At 45.8% G+C, this 20,507-nt stretch overlaps 1 protein-coding gene across 2 annotated transcripts in view; it reads right to left on the reverse strand.

Moving 5' to 3' along the window:
- VPS53 (VPS53 subunit of GARP complex) overlaps positions 1-20,507 on the reverse strand; it is a 70,555-nt gene that overhangs the window by 16,427 nt on the left and 33,621 nt on the right. For both annotated transcript variants that reach the window (XM_083379708.1, XM_083379707.1), the window contains exons 12-17: positions 19,510-19,611; positions 17,428-17,522; positions 16,163-16,405; positions 14,369-14,519; positions 6,632-6,714; positions 4,631-4,709 (exon numbers count right to left, since the gene is read on the reverse strand). In XM_083379708.1, the coding sequence (XP_083235834.1) occupies positions 4,631-4,709; positions 6,632-6,714; positions 14,369-14,519; positions 16,163-16,405; positions 17,428-17,522; positions 19,510-19,611 (753 nt within the window). The remainder of the gene's footprint in view (positions 1-4,630; positions 4,710-6,631; positions 6,715-14,368; positions 14,520-16,162; positions 16,406-17,427; positions 17,523-19,509; positions 19,612-20,507) is intronic.

The raw sequence follows: 20,507 nt of genomic DNA on the forward strand, positions 1-20,507 counted from the left end.
GAAGGGAAGGACGAGGGGGGACATGATAGCAGTGTTCCAATATCTCAGGGGCTGCCCCAAAGAAGAGGGAGTCAAGCTATCCTCCAAAGCACCTGAAGGCAGGACAAGAAGCAACGGATGGAAACTAACCAAGGAGAGAAGCAACCTGGAACTAAGGAGAAACTTCCTGACAGTTAGAACAATTAACCAGTGGAACAACCTGCCTCCAGAGGTGGTGAATGCTCCAAACCTGGAGGTTTTTAAGAAAAGACTGGACAGCCATTTGCCTGAAATGGTATAAGGTTTCCTGCCTGAGCAGGGGGTTGGACTAGATGACCTCCAAGGTCCCTTCCAACTTTTTTATTATTATTATTATTATTATTATTATTATTATTATTATTATTATTATTATTATTATTATTATTATTAAGTTTTGCTGTGGTTACTAGATGCTCTCTAACTTAATGGGATTTATGGAAAGACGAGAAACAATGGTTGGAAGCTGACCAAACAGAGAACCAACCTGGAACTAAGGAGAAACTTCCTGACAGTGAGGACAATTAACCAGTGGAACAGCTTGCCACTGGAGGTTTTCAAGAAGAGACTAGACATTCACCTCCTGCTTGAGCAGGGGGCTGGACTAGAAGACCTCCAGGGTGCCTTCCAGCTCTATTCTATTCTAAATTTCAATCTTGCTGTGTGGGAAATTCTCACCCCTGGAAAATACTTGATTCCTTTTAGAAATTAAACTGCTCTGCTAATCTTATGGAAGCGTGAGATACTGACCCCTGCGTGTCGACAAAAAAACAGGTGAAAGAGCCCAAGGGCGACAGGCTGGGAAAAGTAAATAAAATCAAATCTTATCTTAAAAGTATGTATTCTGCATGATTCAGGTTTTCACCCAAATACGTGCAGGTTTGCGCGCACTCAGCTAGCCAAGACAAGCAGCGTCAATGAAACAACGAAAGGGAGAGGGGGGGGGGAAAGGCGCAGCTAGAAATACATTTGTTTATTTAATTTATTTATTTAATTTTACTTATATACCGCCCTTCTCCCGAAGGACTCAGGGCAGTGAACAGGGCAGATGTATAAAATACAAAAAAAATACAAAAGTTAAAAGGAATTAAACATAATGCCCAAATAAAAACGATAAATGCAAATGTTAAGAGCAATAAAAAACCCAACCCACCCCCTATCAGGCCAAGCTGGCTTGTTCAAACAAATGCGTTTTCAGATCGCGTCGGAAGGAGCGGAGGTCGGGCGCCATCCGGAGCTCAACCGGCAACCGATTCCATAGCTCCGGGGCGCCCACAGAGAAGGACCTCCCCTTGGGAGCCACCAGACGGCATTCTCCGAACGGTGGCACGCTGAGGAGGCCCTCTCTGTGGGAACGCACAGGGCGGAGGGAAGTCGATGCCGGCCGCAGGTGCTCCCTGAGGTACTCCGGACCCCTGCCATGTAGGGCCTTGAACACCATTCCCAGTACCTTGAATCTCACCCGGAAGACAACTGGTAACCAATGCAGCTCGCGGAGTAGAGGTGTAACATGGGAGTATCGGGAAACTCCCAACACGACTCTCGCGGCTGCATTCTGTACCAGTTGGAGCCTCCGAGTGGTCCTCAAGGGCAGCCCCATGTAGAGAGCGTTTAACATTTAAGTCTCTTCCAGCGTTTCTCAACCCTGGGGACTTGAAGATGGGTGGACTTCGATTCCCATGGCTGGCTGAGGAATTCTGGGAGTTGAAGTCCATCCATCTTCCAGTTCCCAGGGTTGAGAAAGGCTTGTGTGTTTGGCCCCTTCTCTCTCTTTTTTTGCAAAGGGAGAAGGGGGGGGGCGTTTCGATAACCCTGCCAAAGAAACGGAAGAGGAGTCTAAGAAAAGGGTAAAGAAAAGAAGGAAAAAATTAAGAAGCGGCATCTCAATTTCAAAACTGTTGGCGTTGGCTGAGATACGAAAAGGGACTGTTCTACGTTGCTCATTAGTAGCAACCGTGAGAGGGATCTCAGAGTCCCAGTGGACCATCCCTTAAATAGGAGCCAGCCGTGTGCTGCAGCTGCCAAAAAAGCCAACACGGTGCTAGGCTGCATTAACAAGAGGGAGAGAATCAAGATCACGTGAAGCGTTGATACCACTTTACAAGGCATCGGTAAGGCCACACTTGGAATACGGCATCCGGTTTTGGTCACCACGATGTAAAAAAAGATGTTGAGACTCTGGAAAAAGCGCAGAGAAGAGCAACAAAGATGATCAGGGGACCGGAGGCTAAAACATATAGGGAACGGTTGCTGGAATTGGGTATGTGTAGTTTAATGAAGAGAAGGACCAGGGGGGACATGATAGCAGCATTCCAGTATTTGAGGGGCTGCCCCAAAGAAGAGGCAGTCAAGCTATTCACCAAAGCACCTGAAGGCAGGACAAGAAGCAACGGATGGAAACTCATCAAGGAGAGAAGCAACCTAGAACTAAGGAGAAACTTCCTGACAGTGAGAACAATTAACCAGTGGAACAACCTGCCTCCAGAACCTGTGAAAGCTCCAACGCTGGAAGTTTTTAAGAAGAGACTGGACAGCCATTGGTCTGAAATGGTCTAGGGCAGGGGTGTCAAACTCAATTTCATTGAGGGCCGCATCAGCATTGCGGTTGCCCTCAGGAGGCCAGGTGGGTATGGCCAGGGTGGGCGTGGCCTACTGGATGGGCGTGGCTAGAGTGCGTATGGCCTACTGGGTGGGCGTGGCCAGCTCTACATCGTTCGCATCAAGGGTGCCTATGGGGGCCTGGGCAGGAGTGGGACAGATCTGGGGGTCTCTGGCAGAAGGAGGGTCTCTGGGCCAGGGCCAAGGCAGTGGGGGCCGTTCCCTCACTGTTTCCAGGATGGCTTCGCGGGCCGCATGAAACCACTTCGCGGGCCGCATTCGGCCCCCGGGCCTTGTGTTTGACATGTCTGGTCTAGGGTTTCCTGTCTGAGTAGGGGGTTGGACTAGATGACCTCCAAGTCTCTTCCAACTCTATTATTATTATTATAATTAAAGAGAAAGAACTATCTCGTTTACATAAACATGCAATATTTTAAAACCCTGTATGTAGCTAGCCCATCATGCAGCCTTTTGAAAATCTTATCAAGTCAGGAATATTTTGGTGTGGTTTGCACTGAAAGGGGCAAAGTGAACTGGATGTAAAGCTTTTGTATATATTTCAAGATTTCAATATTAATGTCAAAAATACGTAGCATGATTTTACATCGGATCTCTGCTATATCAGATCAGTAAAGACAAACATCACTTAAGTGAAAGGAACATTAAATATCCAATACTGCTAAGCTTGTAAGCCGCCCTGAGTCTTCGGAGAAGGGCGGGATAGAAATGGAATTAAAATAAAAATAAAAAAAATAAAAAATAAATAAATTAATCACTTAATTAATGTAAAGGGAGGCACTTTGATCTGGTGGTTAAGGCACCAGGCTAGAAAGTGGTCGACTGTGAGTTCTAGTCCTGCCTTAGGCATGAAAGCCAGCTGGGTGACTTTGGGCCAACCCACCTCACAGGGTTGTTGTTATGGAGAAAATAGGAGGAGGAAGATATGTTGGGTATGTTTTGCCACCTTCAGATATTTGTAAAACTAATGATACAAATAAATGAAGTTAATATGGGGCATATTTTGTAAATAATCTAATTTATAAATATTTTGATGATGGAGCTGGTGCAGGTGGCAAAATCAGCTGCTCTAATTAAAGAGAATACTGTTTTTTCCATTTGGAAACCACTTCTTAATTTTGTATTCGAACTTGGAAAAAAGTGAAACTTTGATTTTAGGCTTTCAGGGCCAGAATTTTCGTTGTTGTAGAAACGGCCTGTAACCTTTAGAAATGCAAAGCTAAAGATTGAGATTATAACGTATGTTTGCATTCTGTTGCCCAGTAAAAAGATGGAAGTATTTGTATTGTATTTGTATTTATTCGATTCATGCGCTGTCTTTTTCATCTAGAGATTTTTCCTTTTTCTGCACTCTTTTTTTTAAAACTTTCTTCCTTAACTTTCTCCGTTTTTGCTTCTATTTGTGCCTTATCCTACAATCAACTTGAATGAAGTACCTTAAAAAAGAAAAATTGAGCTGAACTACGTAATTAAACTTTATAAACCCAGGCTAAATTCACTCTCTCTTTCTCTCCCTTCCTTTTTTGCAGACAACCCCACACCCACGTGCACGCACACACACAAAAGTTTTAAAACTTTCAGGCATGGTGACAATTCCCTTGGGGATGAGCCTCCATCAAGCAAACGTTACGCCCTTTTCAAATTGCCTTTTGCCGGTTTGAACATGACAACCATCTTTTTTTTTAAGCCGCCCTGCAGCTCAAAATCCCAATTCTCACTTTTCTTAGCAACTGTGACAGCTTCCCAGGACCACAAAAGGGAGGGGTTTGAAACAAGAAAAGAACTAAGCATTTCTCCCTCGCCCCTAAATAAGACTTGGCCCTTTTTCTAGATAAAAATAGTCCTTAAAAGATAAGCAGGGGGTGGGGTGGGGGAATTATTTCGAAAATAATAAATATGTTCTAAAAGCAGAATGGGTTAACTTTCTGGGCGGAGCAGGGAGGGGTTGGCTAAAGACACCCCCCCCCAAATCCTTCTGAAATTCCTTAAAAGATTTTACTTTGCTCATGGCAGTGAGGGCTGGATCGCAAGCTCCGTCCAAATCCTGCACCAGAAGCTGGATGCTGCTGGAAATCACTCTGAAACAGGGAAGAAAAAAGGCGTAGATTTTATTTTTTAGTACCAGACCAACAATGGCGCGCTGAACAATACCCTCATTAAGGTACCACCAACTCAGGCAAACCATCAAAGAGTAAGTTTAAGTTTATTGAATTTATATACCGCCCTCTTTCCGTAGGACTCAGGGCGGTTTACAAAGTATTTAAAAACGTCAATACAATACAAAAGTTAAAAACAGTTAAAAACAATTAAATTTGATCTCTGGAAAAAATATAAAAAACCCCAATTAAAAACTCTCAGCCTGGGCCGGAGAGCTCGAAGAGCCAGGTCTTCAGGTCCTGGCGGAATGAACGGAGGTCGGGGGCAGTCCTAAGCTCCGCGGGCAGCTGGTTTCAGAGGGTAGGCGCACCCACTGAGAAGGCCCTATCCCTGGGTGTCGTCCGCCGGCAATCTTTAACCGCCGGCACCCTGAGAAGGCCCTCCCTGTGGGAGCGCACAGGATGAAGGGAACTTGATGTCGGCAGCAGGTGTTCCCTCAGATAACCCAAGCCATTTAGGGCTTTATAGGTCATCACCAGCACCTTGAATCTCACCCGGAAGGCAACCGGAAGCCAATGCAGCTAGCGGAGTAGAGGTGTTACGTGGGAGTATCGGGAAACTCCCATCACAACTCGCGCGGCCGCATTCTGCACCAGCTGAAGCCTCCGAGTGGTCCTCGAGGGCAGCCCCATGTAGAGAGCGTTGCAGTAGTCTAACCGGGAGGTCACGAGCGCATGGGTGACTGTGCGTGGGGCATCTCGGTCCAGATAGGGCCGTAACTGGCGCACCAGGCGAACCTGGGCAAAAGCCCCTCTGGTCACGGATCCTATGTGATCTTCAAAATTGAGTAGGCAACACCCTTATCAAGGAACTACCAAGGAGAAAAACACTCCCATCAACGTTTACAGGACAAGCCACTATAAACAGAGAGCAAACGCCTCACCCTTCTAGCCCTGATGTTACCTAGCTGGGTCGTGAAATGTCTGCAAGAAAACAAAGAAGCTCACGAGAGCACCTAGGACCCCACACTCCTTCTCTTTCTCCTTCTCTTTCTCCTCTTCCTCCTGCTTTGTGGGTTACTGTGAGTCTTAGTCCTGCCTTAGCCATGAAAGCCGGCTGGGAGACGTTGGGCCACTCACCAGGAGACTGAGAGTTCTAGTCCCATCCTAGTCATAAAAGCCAGTTGGGAGACTTTGGGCCACTCACCAGGAGACGGAGAGTTCTAGTCCCGCCTCAGACATGAAAGCCAGTTGGGTGACTTTGGGCCACCCACCAGGAGACTGAAAGTTCTAGACCCACCTTAGGCATGAAAGCCAGCTGGGAGACTTTGGGCCACTCACCAGGAGACTGAGAGTTCTAGTCCCGCCTCAGACATGAAAGCCAGTTGGGAGACTTTCGGCCACTCACCAGGAGACTGAGAGTTCTAGTCCCGCCTCAGACATGAAAGCCAGTTGGGTGACTTTGGGCCACCCACCAGGAGACTGAAAGTTCTAGACCCACCTTAGGCATGAAAGCCAGCTGGGAGACTTTGGGCCACTCACCAGGAGACTGAGAGTTCTAGTCCCGCCTCAGACATGAAAGCCAGTTGGGAGACTTTCGGCCACTCACCAGGAGACTGAGAGTTCTAGTCCCACGTTAGGCATGAAAGCCAGTTGGGAGATTTTGGGCCACTCACCAGGAGACTGAGAGTTCTAGTCCCGCCTCAGACATGAAAGCCAGTTGGGAGACTTTCGGCCAGTCTCTTTCTCTCAGCTCATCCCTCCTCACAAGATTGTTGTGGGGAAAATAGGAGGAAGAAGGGGTTTTAGGTGTATTCGGCACCTAGAGGTTTTTTATAAGCAGTAATAAGGGACAGGAATCAAAGAAATAAATTAAATTAAATGTCCTGCCGCTGGCGACTTACGTGCTGAAGGTATCCATCTCTCCCATCAGGCTGATTCTTTCAACCAAGCTGTCATCCACCTTCTCCTTGAGCTTTTCTTCAAGCTGGAAGAACAGAGGAGAAATTATTCCAGAACGCCAGTCCCTAACACTGATGATGTCACCTAGCTGGGTTATGAGATGCCTACAAGAAAATAGCCAAATTCAGAGAGCCTGAAGGACCTCACAGTCCTCCTCCTCCTCTTTCATGCAAGCCCTACTGTCTTCTAGCACTGATGACATCACCTAGCTGGGTCATGAAACGTCTGCAAGAAAACCACCAAGCTCAGAGAGCACCAAGGTCCCCACAGCCACCCTCCTCCTCCTCCTCCTTACCACAACCCCACCTTCTAGAACTGAGATATAATAATAATAATAACAACAACAACAACAACAACAACAACAACAACAATAATAATAATGGACTGGACTGGACTAAACCAAGGCTCTTTTAAATTTTAATTTGTTTTAATTGTGGGCTAGTTTTAATTTAATTCTATTTTAATTGTATTTATTTGTATTGTTTTAATTCGCCCTGTAAACCGCCCTGAGTCCTTCGGGAATAGGGTGGTATATAAAATCAATCAATCAATAATCAATCAATCAATCAATCAATCAGCCTTGGTGGAGCAGTGGGCTAATGCCTCCTTAAGTAACACCAGCTGCCTGCAATTAGTGCAGGTTCGCATCCCACCAGGCTCAAGGTTGACTCAGCCTTCCATCCTTCCGAGGTAGGTAAAATGAGGACCCAGATTGTTGGGGGCAATAAGCTGACTTTGTAATAATGCCGCTTGGGGTGTGTGTGAAGGCCCTAATAAGCAGGCATATACATAGAATGAAGGCTACTGCTAAGCTTGTAAGCCGCCCTGAGTCTTCGGAGAAGGGCGGGATATAAATGGAATTAAAATAAAAAATAAAATCAATCAATCAATCAAATAAATAAATAAATAAATAAATAATAATTTGGAAGGGACCTTGGAGGTCATTTAGTCCAACCCCCTGCTCAGGCAGGAAACCCTATACCATTTTAGAGAAACGCCTGTCCAGTCTCTTCTTCAAAACTTCCAGTGTTGGAACATTCACCACTTCTGGAGGCAGGTTGTTCCACTGGTTCATTGTTCTGACTGTCAGGAAGTTTCTCCTTAGTTCTAGGTTGCTTCTCTTCTTGATGAGTTTCCATCCATTGCTTCGTGTCCTGCCTTCAGGGGCTTTGGAGAAGAGCTTGACTCCCTCTTCTTTGGGGCAGCCCCTGAGATACTGGAAGACTGCTATCATGTCCCCCATCGTCCTTCCCTTCATTAAACTAGACAGACCCATTTCCAGCAACCGTTCCTCACATGTTTTAGCCTCCAGTCCCCTGATCATCTTTGATACTCTTCTCTGTACTCTTTCTAGACTGTTAAATGTAATTTTCAAGTTCTGGTTGCACATAAGGTAAGTTATTTTGATATGGGGGATGAGGTTATCTAGTTGGGTCATGAAACATCTGCAAGGAAACAACCTAGAACTAAGCAACCTGGTACTAAGGAGAAACTTCTAGACTGTTAGAACAATTAACCGGTGGAACAACCTGCCTCCAGAAGCGGTGAATGCTCCAACACTGGAAGTTTTTAAGAAGAGACTGGACAGCCATTTGTCTGAAATGGTATAGGGTTTCCTGTCTGAGCAGGGGGTTGGACTAGATGACCTCCAAGGTCCCTTCCAACTTTATTATTATAGATCAGAGAGCACAAAGGACCCCACAGTCCTCCTCCTTCTCCTCCTCCTCCTCTCCACAAACCCCACTTCCTTCTAGCACGGATGACGTCGCTTAGTTGGGTCATGAAACATCTGCAAGAAAGCGACCCACCTCCATTGACCACCAAGAGCTCCTCATTTCAACCCTGAGTTACAAATATTCTCCGGACCAGAAGTTCCGTTGCTAAGCAAGGCAGGCGCTAAGTGAACCACACCTGATTTTATGACCCTTTTTTGCCATGGTCATTCAATGAACCACACCATTGTTACGTGAATCTGGCTCCCCCCATCGATTTTACTTGTTGGAAGCCAGCTGGGAACGTCAAATAAAAGCAATCGCATGACCCCCCAAGACACTGCAACTGTTGTAAATACTTATTGACATAATAATAACAACGATAATAATAATAACATAATGAAGTTATCTTGGAGTCCCAGTGGACAATCACTTAAATAGGAGCCAGCCGTGTGCTGCAGCCGCCAAAAAAGCCAACACGGTGCTAGGCTGCATTAACAGAGGGAGAGAATCAAGATCGCGTGAAGTGTTAATACCACTTTACAAGGCCTTGGTAAGGCCACACCTGGAATACTGCATCCAGTTTTGGTCACCACGATGTAAAAAAGATGTTGAGACTCTGGAAAGAGTGCAGAGAACAGCAGCAAAGATGATCAGGGGGCTGGAGGCTAAAACATATCAGGAACCGTTGCTGGAATTGGGTCTGTCTAGTTTAATGAAGAGAAGGATGAGGGGGGACATGATAGCAGTCTTCCAGTATCTCAGGGGCTGCCCCAAAGAAGAGGGAGTCAAGCTATTCTCCAAAGCGCCTGAAGGCAGGAGAAGAAGCAACGGATGGAAACTAGTCAAGGAGAGAAGCAACCAATTAACCAGTGGAACTACCTGCCTCCAGAAGCTGTGAATGCTCCAACTGGACAGCCATTTGTCCGAAATGGTATAGGGTTTCCTACCTGAGCAGGGGGTTAGACCAGATGATTTCCAAGGTCCCTTCCAACTTACTTACTTTATTTATTTATTTATTTATTTATTTATTTATTTATTTATTTATTTATTTATTTATTTATTCATTCATTCATTCATTCATTCATTCATTCATTCATTCATTCATTCGGTTTATATACCGCCCTTTTCCCAAAGGACTCAGGGCGGTTTACAAGGCAAAATTTAAAAACAATCCAATATAAAATTAAAATAAATTAAAATGTTGTTGTTGTTAGTTGCGAAGTCGTGTCCGACCCATCGCGACCCTATGGACAATGTTCCTCCAGGCCTTCCTGTCCTCTACCATCTTCTGGAGTCCATCTAAGCTCATGCCTACTGCTTCAGGGACTCCATCCAGCCACCTCATTCTCTGTCGTCCCCTTCTTCTCTTGCCCTCAATCTTTCCCAGCATTAGGCTCTTCTCCAGTGAGTCCTTCCTTCTCATTAGGTGGCCAAAGTATTTGAGTTTTAGCTTCAGGATCTGGCCTTCTAAAGAGCAGTCAGGGTTGATCTCCTCTAGGACTGACCGGTTTGATCGCCTTGCAGTCCAAGGAACTCGCAGGAGTCTTCTCCAGCACCAGAGTTCAAAGGCCTCCATTCTTTGGCGCTCAGCCTTTCTTATGGTCCAGCTTTCACTGCCATACATTGCAACTGGGAAGACCATAGCCTTGACTATATGGATTTTTGTTGACAGGGTGATGTCTCTGCTTTTTAGTGTGCTGTCTAGATTTGCCATGGCTTTCCTCCCAAGGAGCAAGCGTCTTTTAATTTCTTGGCTACAGTCCCCATCTGCGGTGATCTTGGAGCCAAGGAAAATAAAATCTGTCACTACCTCCATTTCTTCCCCATCTATTTGCCAGGAATTGAGAGGGCCAGATGCCATGATCTTGGTTTTCTTAATGTTTAGTTTCAACCCAAGTTTTGCACTCTCCTTCTTCACCCGCAACACCAGGCTCTTTAGTTCTTCTTCACTTTCTGCCATTAGAGTGGTATCATCTGCATATCTTAGGTTGTTGATGTTTCTTCCAGCAATCTTAATTCCAACTTTTGATTCATCTAGCCCTGCCTTTCTCATGATGTGCTCTGCATATAAGTTAAATAGGCAGGGCGACAGTATACAGCCTTGCCGGACTCCTTTCCCAATTTTGAACCAATCAGTGGTTCCGTGTCCAGTTCTCACTGTTGCTTCTTGGCCCGCATATAGATTTCTCAAGAGACAAATAAGATGGTCTGGTATGCCCATCTCTTTAAGGACTTGCCACAGTTTGTTATGATCCACACAATCAAAGGCTTTAGCATAGTCAATGAAGCAGAAGTAGATGTTTTTCTGGAACTCTCTAGCTTTCTCCATGATCCAGCGTATGTTAGCAATTTGATCTCTAGTTCCTCTGCCTCTTCGAAATCCTGCCTGTACTTCTGGTAGTTCTCGATCCACATACTGCTGGAGTCTAGCTTGTAGAATTTTAAGCATAACTTTACTAGCATGAGAAATGAGTGCAATGGTGTGATAGTTTGAACATTCTTTGGCACTGCCTTTCTTTGGAATTGGAATGTAAACTGATCTTTTCCAATCCTGTGGCCACTGTTGAGTTTTCCAAATTTGCTGGCAAATTGAGTGTAGCACTTTTACTGCATCGTCTTTTAATATTTTGAATAGCTCAGCTGGAATACTGTCACCTCCACTAGCTTTGTTGTTGCTCAGCTTTTCTAAGGCCCACTTCACTTCACATTCTAGGATGTCTGGTTCGAGGTCAGTGACCACCTCATTGTGATTATCAGGGACGTTAAGCTCATTCTTGTATAATTCTTCTGTGTAATTTTGCCACCTCTTCTTAATCTCTTCTGCCTCTGTTAGGTCCCTGCCATTTTGGTCCTTTATCATGCCCATTTTTGCATGAAACGTTCCTTTCATCTCTCCAATTTTCTTGAAAAGATCTCTGGTCCACCCTATTCTATTGTTTTCTTCTATTTCTTTGCATTGTTCATTTAAGAAGGCATTCTTATCTCTTCTAGCTATTCTTTGGAATTCTGCATTCAATTGGGCATATCTTTCTTTTTCTCCCTTGCCTTTCACTTCCCTCCTTTCCTCAGCTATTTGCAAAGCTTCCTCAGACAGCCATTTTGCTTTCTTGCATTTCTTTTTCTTTGGGATGGTTTTGGTTGCTACCTGTTGTACAATGTTGCGAACCTCTGTCCATAGTTCTTCAGGCACTCTGTCTATCAGATCTAATTCCTTAAATCTATTTGTCACCTCTACTGTATATTCAACAGGGATATGATTTAATTCATACCTGACTGGCCTAGCGCTTTTCCCTACTTTCTTTAATTTAAGCCTAAACTTTGCAACAAGAAGCTCATGGTCTGAGCCACAGTCAGCTCCTGGTCTTGTTTTTACTGACTGTATAGAGCTTCTCCATCTTTGGCTGCAAAGCATATAGTCAATCTGATTTCTGTGTTGACCGTCTGGTGATGTCCATGTGTAAAGTCGTCTCTTGGGTTGTTGGAAAAGAGTGTTTGCTATGACCATCGTATTCTCTTGACAAAATTCTATCAGCCTGTGCCCTGCTTCATTTTGTACTCCAAGGCCAAACTTGCCTGTTATTCCAGTTATCTTTTGGCTTCCTACTTTAGCATTCCAATCCCCCATGATGATAAGGACATCATTTCTGGGTGTTAGTTCTATAAGGTGCTGTAGGGCTTCATAGAACCGGTCAATTTCATCCTCTTCAGCACTGGTGGTTGGGGCATAGACTTGGACTGCTGTGATATTGAATGGTTTGCCTTGGATTCGAACTGAGATCATTCTCTCATTTTGAGGATTGTATCCCAGTATTGCTGTTCCTATTTTTTTATTGACTATGAAGGCTACTCCATTTCTTCTGAGGGATTCTTGCCCGCAGTAGTATACCTGATGGTCATCTGAATTAAATTCACCCATTCCTGTCCATTTTAGTTCGCTGATACCTAAGATGTCAATGTTTAGTCTTGTCATCTCTTGTTTGACCACGTCCAGCTTTCCTTGATTCATGGATCTTACATTCCAGGTTCCTATGGAGAAAAAATCTTTACAGCATCGGACTTTCCTTTCACCACCAGACATATCCACAGCTGAGCGTCCTTTTGGCTTTGGCCCAGTCGCTTCATTCTTTCTGGTGCTATTAGTACTAGCCCTCTGCTCTTCCCAAGTAGCATATTGGACGCCTTCCGACCTGAGGGGCTCATCTTCCAACGTCATATCGTTTTGCCTTTTGGTACTGTCCATAGGGTTTTCATGGCAAAGATACTGGAGTGGGTTGCCATTTCCTTCTCCAGTGGATCACGTTTTGTCAGAACTCTCTCTTTAAAATAAGTTAAATTAAGTCTAGCCACAAAAATTAAATCACAATTTAAAAACATTAAACCCCTCAGTCCAGACCAGATAGCTCGAAGAGCCAGGTTTTTAGGTCCTGGCGAAATGAACGAAGGTCGGGGGCAGTCCGGAGTTCCGTTGGCAGTTGATTCCATAGGGCAGGCGCGCCCACAGAGAACGCCCTCCCCCTGTGGATTGCCCGTCGGCAATCCTTGACTGGCGGTACCCTGAGGAGGCCCTCCCTGTGGGAGCGCACAGGACGATGGAAAATTGACGCTCGCAGCAGGTGCTCCCTTAGATAATCCGGGCCCATGCCATTTAGGGCTTTATAGGTCATCACCAGCACCTTGAATCTCACCCGGAGGGCAACCGGAAGCCAATGCAGCTCGCGGAGTAGAGGTGTTACATGGGAGTATCGGGAGACCCCCATCACAACTCGCGCGGCCGCATTCTGCACCAGCTGAAGCCTCAGAGTGCTCCTCAGGGGCAGCCCCATGTAGAGAGCATTGCAGTAGTCTAGCCGGGAGGTCACGAGCGCATGGGTGACTGTGCGTAGCGCATCTCGGTCCAGATAGGACCGTAACTGGCGCACCAGGCAAACCTGGGCAAAAGCCCCCCTGGCCACGGCTCCTATATGATCTTCCAAACTGAGCCGTGAATCCAGGAGGACACCCAAGTTGCGGGCCCTATCAACAGGGGGTAACACCTCACCCCCCATAGTTAAGGATGGAAAAGACTGGTCAGTCTGAGATGCCAGTATACACAGCCACTCAGTCTTGGCAGGATTGAGACGAAGCCTGTTTCTCCCCATCCAAACCCGGACCGCTTCCAGGCAACGGGACATCACGTCGAGGGCATCACTGGGTTGGTTCGGGATAGAAAGAAAAAGTTGGGTATCATCAGCATACTGATGATACCCCACCCCGAAACCACGAATGAGCTCACCCAGCGGATTCATATAGATGTTGAACAAGAGGGGAGAGAGGACCGACCCCTGAGGAACTCCACAAACGAGAGACGTCGGGGCGGATCTCTGCCCTCCCATCAACACCGACTGCGAGCGGCCCAGAAGATAGGAGAACCACTGTAAAACAGTGCCCCCCACTCCCAAGATCTTGATAGATGTGAACAATGGGCCCTATCCAACAAAATGAAATTTAATGCGAAGAAAAGCAAAGCTTTACCCGCTAGGCAGGAAAAACCAAAAGTACAAATACAGATTAAGCGAAAGTTGATTCAAAAACAGCAAATGTGAGGAGGGACCTTGGAGTCCCAGTGGACGATCCCTTAAACGTGAGCCAGCCGTGTGCGGCAGCAGCCAAAAAAGCTAATACAATCCTGGGTTGTATAAACAGAGGCACAGAATCAAAATCAGATGAAGTATTAGTACAGCTTTATAAAGCCTTGGTAAGGCCACACCTGGAATACACGCATCCAGTTTTGGTCACCACATTACCAAAAAGATGTTGGGACCTTGGAAAAAGTGCAGAGAAGAGCAACTAAGATGATTTAAAGGCCTGGGAGACAAAAACATAGGAAGAACGGTTGCAAGAATCGCGTTGCCCAGCAGAAGTCAGAATCGGCACGTTACAAACTCCCAAGAGATCTGACTCGAGAGACTGCTGAGGTGTCCTTACCTGTTGGGTGGTCGCCAGGCAGTATTCGGCCGTGCTCAGAATGCTACAGATCAGGCAAAGCTCCTCTAAGGTAAATTTGGCCACCTCCGAACCATCTTTCTCCTTTAGTAAGCTGGTGATGGTCAGGCCGCCGCCGCTGGTGTTCGTGGTCCTGTTGTGGTCGCAAACGAGAATTATACGTTATACCAGGATTTCCCAATGCCCGGTCCGTTGCATGCCAGCAACCGATCCACGGAAAAACCTTTCTCCACGGAACCGGTCCCAGGTGTACAAAAGGTTTGGGCCCCCTGATTTATACAACTTGCATGCCGCACGACTCCCGATCCTTCTGGATGGGTGTCGCAACCATCAAAAGCAATGCAGCTCTGTCACCCTCGAATGACAATCTTACGACTCTCGTCTTTGCTTAACGTTCTGCTGAACACCTAATTCTCATGGTGCTGTCTAATGCCCACGTGTATTTACCTAGGCAGTGAGGCTTATAGTGGTATTATTTATTCTTCTTATTATCTTCTTTACTCTCCCTTTTATTGCAATTGTTATTATTTGACTCTGTTGCTTTGTATGTACACAGAGCAGCTTCTGCACCGGAAACAAATTCCTTGTGTGTCTAATTTACACCTGGGCAAATAAAATACAGGTAGTCCTCAACTTACAACCAGAATTGAGCCCAGCATTTCTGTTGTCAAGCAAGAGACATTTGGGAAGTGAATTTTGCCCCATTTTACGACTGTTCTTGCCGCATTGGTTAAGGGAATCACCACAGTTTTAAGTTAGTCACACGGTTGTTAAGTGAATCCGGCTTACCCATATGGACTTTGCTTGTCGGAAGGTCGCAGATCGTTAAGTATGAAAAATGGTCTTAAAGTCACTTTTTCCAGTGCCGTTGTAACTTCAAAGGGTCACTAAACGAACTGTTGTAAGTCAAGGACTACTGTATTCAATTCAATTCAATTCGTGGATAGGGCTCGCAACTTGGGAGTCCTCCTAGATTCACGACTTACCCTGGAAGATCATATAGTGGCCGTGACTAGGGGGGCTTTCGCCCAGGTTCGCCTGGTGCGCCAGTTGCGGCCCTATCTGGACCGGGATGCCCTGTGTACGGTCACTCATGCGCTCGTGACCTCTCGCCTAGACTATTGTAATGCTCTCTACATGGGGCTTCCCTTGAAGACCACTCGGAGGCTCCAACTGGTACAGAATGCGGCCGCGAGAGTTGTCTTGGGAGTTTCCCGGTACTCCCATGTTACACCTTTGCTCCGCGAGCTGCATTGGTTACCAGTTGTCTTCCGGGTGAGGTTCAAGGTCTTGGTTATGATCTTTAAGTCCTTACATGGCATGGGTCCGGGATACCTCAAGGACCACCTGCTGCCGGCGTCAACTCCCCTCCGCCCTGTGCGTGCCCACAGAGAGGGCCTCCTCAGGGTGCCTCCGGTCAGGGAATGTCGACTGGTGGCCCCCAGGGGGAGGGCCTTCTCTGTGGGTGCCCCGGCACTATGGAACCAACTGCCAGTTGAGCTCCGGATGGCATCGGACCTCCGATCCTTCCGCCGCGGGTTGAAGACCCACTTGTTTGAGTTAGCTGGTCTGGCCTGATGGGGAATATGGGTTTTTTAATTGGTTTTTATTATTCTATTATTGTTGTATTTTAATTGGGCATGGTTTAATTCTCTTTTAATTTTTGTATAGCTATTTATATATGTCCTGTGAACCGCCCTGAGTCCCTAGGGAGAAGAGCGGTATAGAAATCAAATAAATGAAATGAAATGAAATGAAATGAAATTCAAAACTCACTTGGGTAAATTTCCAGAGAGGAGTTTCCAGGCGTATTCCCGCAGATATTTCTGGAATATGGTGCTCAGGGCAATCATGGGTTCCCCGGTGCTTAGTTGCGAGCACTGGACCATGCACTTCTTGTAATAGACAAAGAGGTCAGCGCAGCTGGGCAGAACGGCACCGCCCTCATCCACGTTCGGCTTGGGGGGTCCCTGGGCTTTGAAGTCCCCCACGAAGCGGTCAATCAGCTCTCCGAGGTTTCTGACGCCCCGTGAAAACAGGTACACGATGTATTTGTTTGTTTAAGAAATGTACACGGTTAGCAGAACGTTCCCGTCCCTTGCCCCATTTACACATCCCTCCCTTTTTATCCTTTTTTATTTTTGTTAACTTTCAATGTTTTAATGCCTAATGTTTTTAATGTTCTGACTGTTACATATGGTGCTTTTATAAAGTTGTAAGCCAGCCAGAGTTGCTTGACAGTGAGATGGGTGAATAATAATAATAATAATAATAATAATAATAATAATAATAATAATAATAATAATAATAATAGTAATAATAAATGATGATGATGCAAGGGACCTTTGAGGTCATCTCGTCCAACCCCCTGCTCAGGCAGGAAACCCTCCACCATTTCAGACAAATAGCTGAATTTGTTCTGAGTATAATTTTGCTCTGAATTTGCTCTGAGTAAACATTTGCTCTGAACGGTCGCTAAATGAACTAAGTCGTAAGTCGAGGACTACCTGTACTATTTTGTCAATTCTTCTTGAACTCACAAAGTCTAGGTTTATTCTTTTTTTTTTTAAATAAACCATACAGGTAGTCCTCAAGTTACGACCACAATTGAGCCTAACATTTATGTTGTTAAGTGAAAAACTTGTTTTTACGACTTCTTTTTGCCACATTTGTTAAGTGAATCACTGCCGTTGTTAAATTAGTAACCTGGTTGTTAAGTGAATCCGGTTCCCCGTTGACTTTGCATGTCCGAAGGTCGCAAAAGGGGATCACCTGAACCTGGGGACACTGCAACCGCCACAAATGTGAATCAGTTGTCAAGCGTCCGAATGTAAATCAGGTGACCACGGGGATGCTGCAATGGTCATAAGTGTGAAAAATGGTCGTAAGTCGCTTTTTTCAGTGCTGTTGTAACTTCGAATTTTCACTAAGTGAACTGTTGAAAGTCGGAGGACTACTACTTTTCTATCCTGCTGTGTCCCCCCCCCAGCCCCCCCAACCCACCCACCCCGGAAAACCACATGCAAATAATTGTCACTCACCTGTCCTGAGATTCAATGTAGACATACAGGTGGGGTTCAAAGCACTTAGAAACAATTCCATGGAACGGATTGCTCGGAATTTTTGGCTTTTGTGGCTAAGAGAAAAAAAAGTGTGTGTGTCAACACTGCTAACATCTGGGTGTTTTGCATTGACAATAGATGGAAACGTAGCCATCTTTCCCCTTTCACTTTTAGAGTTATGCTGGGGGGGGGGCGGGATGTGAATGAGAGTCCAGCTAGACATAGCAACACTAAACTTAGCGTGAGAATCAAGGTGACTGAGCCCAGAGTTGGTAAAAGAATTGGCGGGCTGGAGAAATGGAGAGGAAGCCCGCGCTTCAAGCTAATTGGGGAATGTGATTTAGGACCATAAACTGGAGGAGGGAATTGTGCTTTGATACTATGTGCCCAGGGGAGGGAAATTCAGTTTTTGGGCTTCGATTATGTAAGTGCTGATATTCTGCTACTCGAATAAAAGATCCTTTAAGGTAAACGATGCCTCAAAGTTCTTTTGAAGAGTTTCATCTGTCGGAACCACGACAGAGAGATTATAAAACCAGTAGAGATTCTCGGGAAAAGAATGCCGCTATCTTGCTTTTCACTTTGTTAGCTCCCTGGGCTAATGATATATACATAAAAATAGCTATACAGATAGTTCTCGATTTACAGCCGTTCATTTAGTGACTGTTCAAAGTTATAGCAGGACTGAAAAAAGTGACTTATGACCATTTTTAACACCTATGACCATCCCCATGGTCACGTGATTTGCATTTGGACGCTTGGCAACTGACTCCTATTTATGACGGTCGCAATGTCCCGGGGTCACGTGATCCCCTTTTGCGACCTTCTGACAAGCAAAGTCAATGGGGAAGCCAGATTCACTTAACAACCAGGTTACTGACTTAAGAACTGCAGCGAATCACTTAACAATTGTGGCAAGAAAGGTCACACAATGGGGCAAAACTCACTTAACAACAGTCTCATTTAGCGACAGAAATTTTGGGCTCAACTGTGGTCGTAAATCGAGGATTACCTCTATATTTATTCTGTTATTTCATAAAGAGGAGTGGTCTGGCTGTGCTCGGTTTGGCCTCAGTTTTCTTTAATAGTTTTTATAGGTCGTCCTCAAGTTACGGCTGGTCAATTAGCAGGACAAGGATCGTAAGTACGAGAACCTGTAAGTCACTTTTTTCAGTGTCATTATAACTTTGAATAGATAAATGAACGGTTGTAAGCCGAGGACTATCTGAAGACAATATCCAAGCTGCTTCTAACTGGTCGCTAAACAAACGGTTATAAATTGAGGACTACCGGAAGACAACATCCAAGGTGCTTAAAACGGGTCACTCAACGAACTATTATAAGCTGAGGACTACTGGAAGACAATATCCAGGGTTCTTATACCGGTCGCTAAACTAATGGTCATAAGCCGAGGATTACCAGAAGACAATATCCAAGCTGCTTATAACCGGTTGCTAAACAAACGGTTATAAATTGAGGACTACCAAAAGACAACATCCAAGGTGCTTAAAACGGGTCACTCAACGAACTATTATAAGCTGAGGACTACTGGAAGACAATATCCAGGGTTCTTATACCGGTCGCTAAACTAATGGTCATAAGCCGAGGATTACCAGAAGACAATATCCAAGCTGCTTATAACCGGTCGCTAAACAAAGAGTTATAAATTGAGGACTACCAGAACATCCTACTACTACTACTAACATCCAAGGTGCTTAAAACGGGTCGCTAAACAAACCACTATAAGCTGAGGACTACCGGAAGACAATATCCAGGCTGCTTATAACCGGTCGCTAAACGAACGGCTATAAATTGAGGACTACCGGAAGACACCATCCAAGCTGCTTATACCCTGCACTGTCTAAGGAAACTGCAAACACTGCAGCTGGAAAAGGGAAGGAACAGAGTTCTGGTAACCTCAGCCGAAGGGTCTCCAGCACAGCTGGGGAGGAGGGGGATTGTAGTCCAAGGCATATCAATGTAGGGAAGTGTGGGGGGGGGAGAAAAGGCCCGCCCGTTTGTGTGGGAGAAAGACGGGCTCTCCGGATGAACGACATTTACCTTGTCAAGGTCGGCCTTTCCCGAGGGGGATTCATCCTCGTCGGTCGCCAATTCTTCCTCGAGAAAAGGGTTCGTGGAGGCAAGCGGAGGATCGGTTTTTTTCTGTCGGAGAAAGACGGGGGAAAAAGCGATCCGTTACAACGCGAGCCAGCCCTGTGTGGCAGCAGCCAAAAAAAAACCAAGCTAACACAACCTTTGGCTGTATAAACAGAGGTGCTTATTAACGCCACAGTCGTTAAGCGAAGCCATTCTTCGCGACAGAGCATTGTCTTCCAGAATCCGGAAGTAAAAAGCCGGTTTCTTTTTTTGGGGAGGGGGAGGAAAATAAATAGCGGTCATGTGACCACGGGGTGCTGCAAAGAGCCTTATGGATTGGCGGGGGTGCTTGGGGCAGCAGACAGACATCACAACTTTGAAACAGGGCTGTTAGTAAAATTTGGGGGGGGGGTGTCCATGACAACTCGCCACGGGAAAAGTCACCGCGGGAAAACTCGCCACGGAACAAGAATTACACAAATATAGAAGGAGGAGGAGGAGGAGGAGGAGGAGGAGGAGGAGGAGGAGGAGAAATTGGAAGTGACCTTGGAGGTCATCTAGTCCAACCCCCTGCTCAGGCAGGAAACCCTATCCCATTTCAGACAAATGGCTTTCCAGTCTCTTCTTAAAAACCTCCAATGTTGGAACATTCACCGCTTCTGGAGGCAGGTTGTTCCACTAGTTAATTGTTCTAACTGTCAGGAAATTTCTCCTTAGTTCTAGGTTGCTTTTCTCCTTGGTTAGTTCCCATCCGTTGCTTCTTCTCCTTCCTTCAGGGGCTTTGGAGAAGAGCTTGACTCCCTCTTCTTTGGAGCAGCCCCTGAGACACTGGAAGACTGCTATCATGTCACCCCTCTCTTCTCTTCGTTAAACTAAAAAAGGTAAAGGTAAAGGTTCCCCCGCACATGCGTGCTAGTCGTTTCCGACTCTAGGGGCCGGTGCTCATCTCCGTTTCAAAGCCA

Source organism: Vipera ursinii (genome assembly GCF_947247035.1).
Source record: "Vipera ursinii genome assembly, chromosome: 1".
NCBI lineage: Eukaryota > Metazoa > Chordata > Lepidosauria > Squamata > Viperidae > Vipera > Vipera ursinii.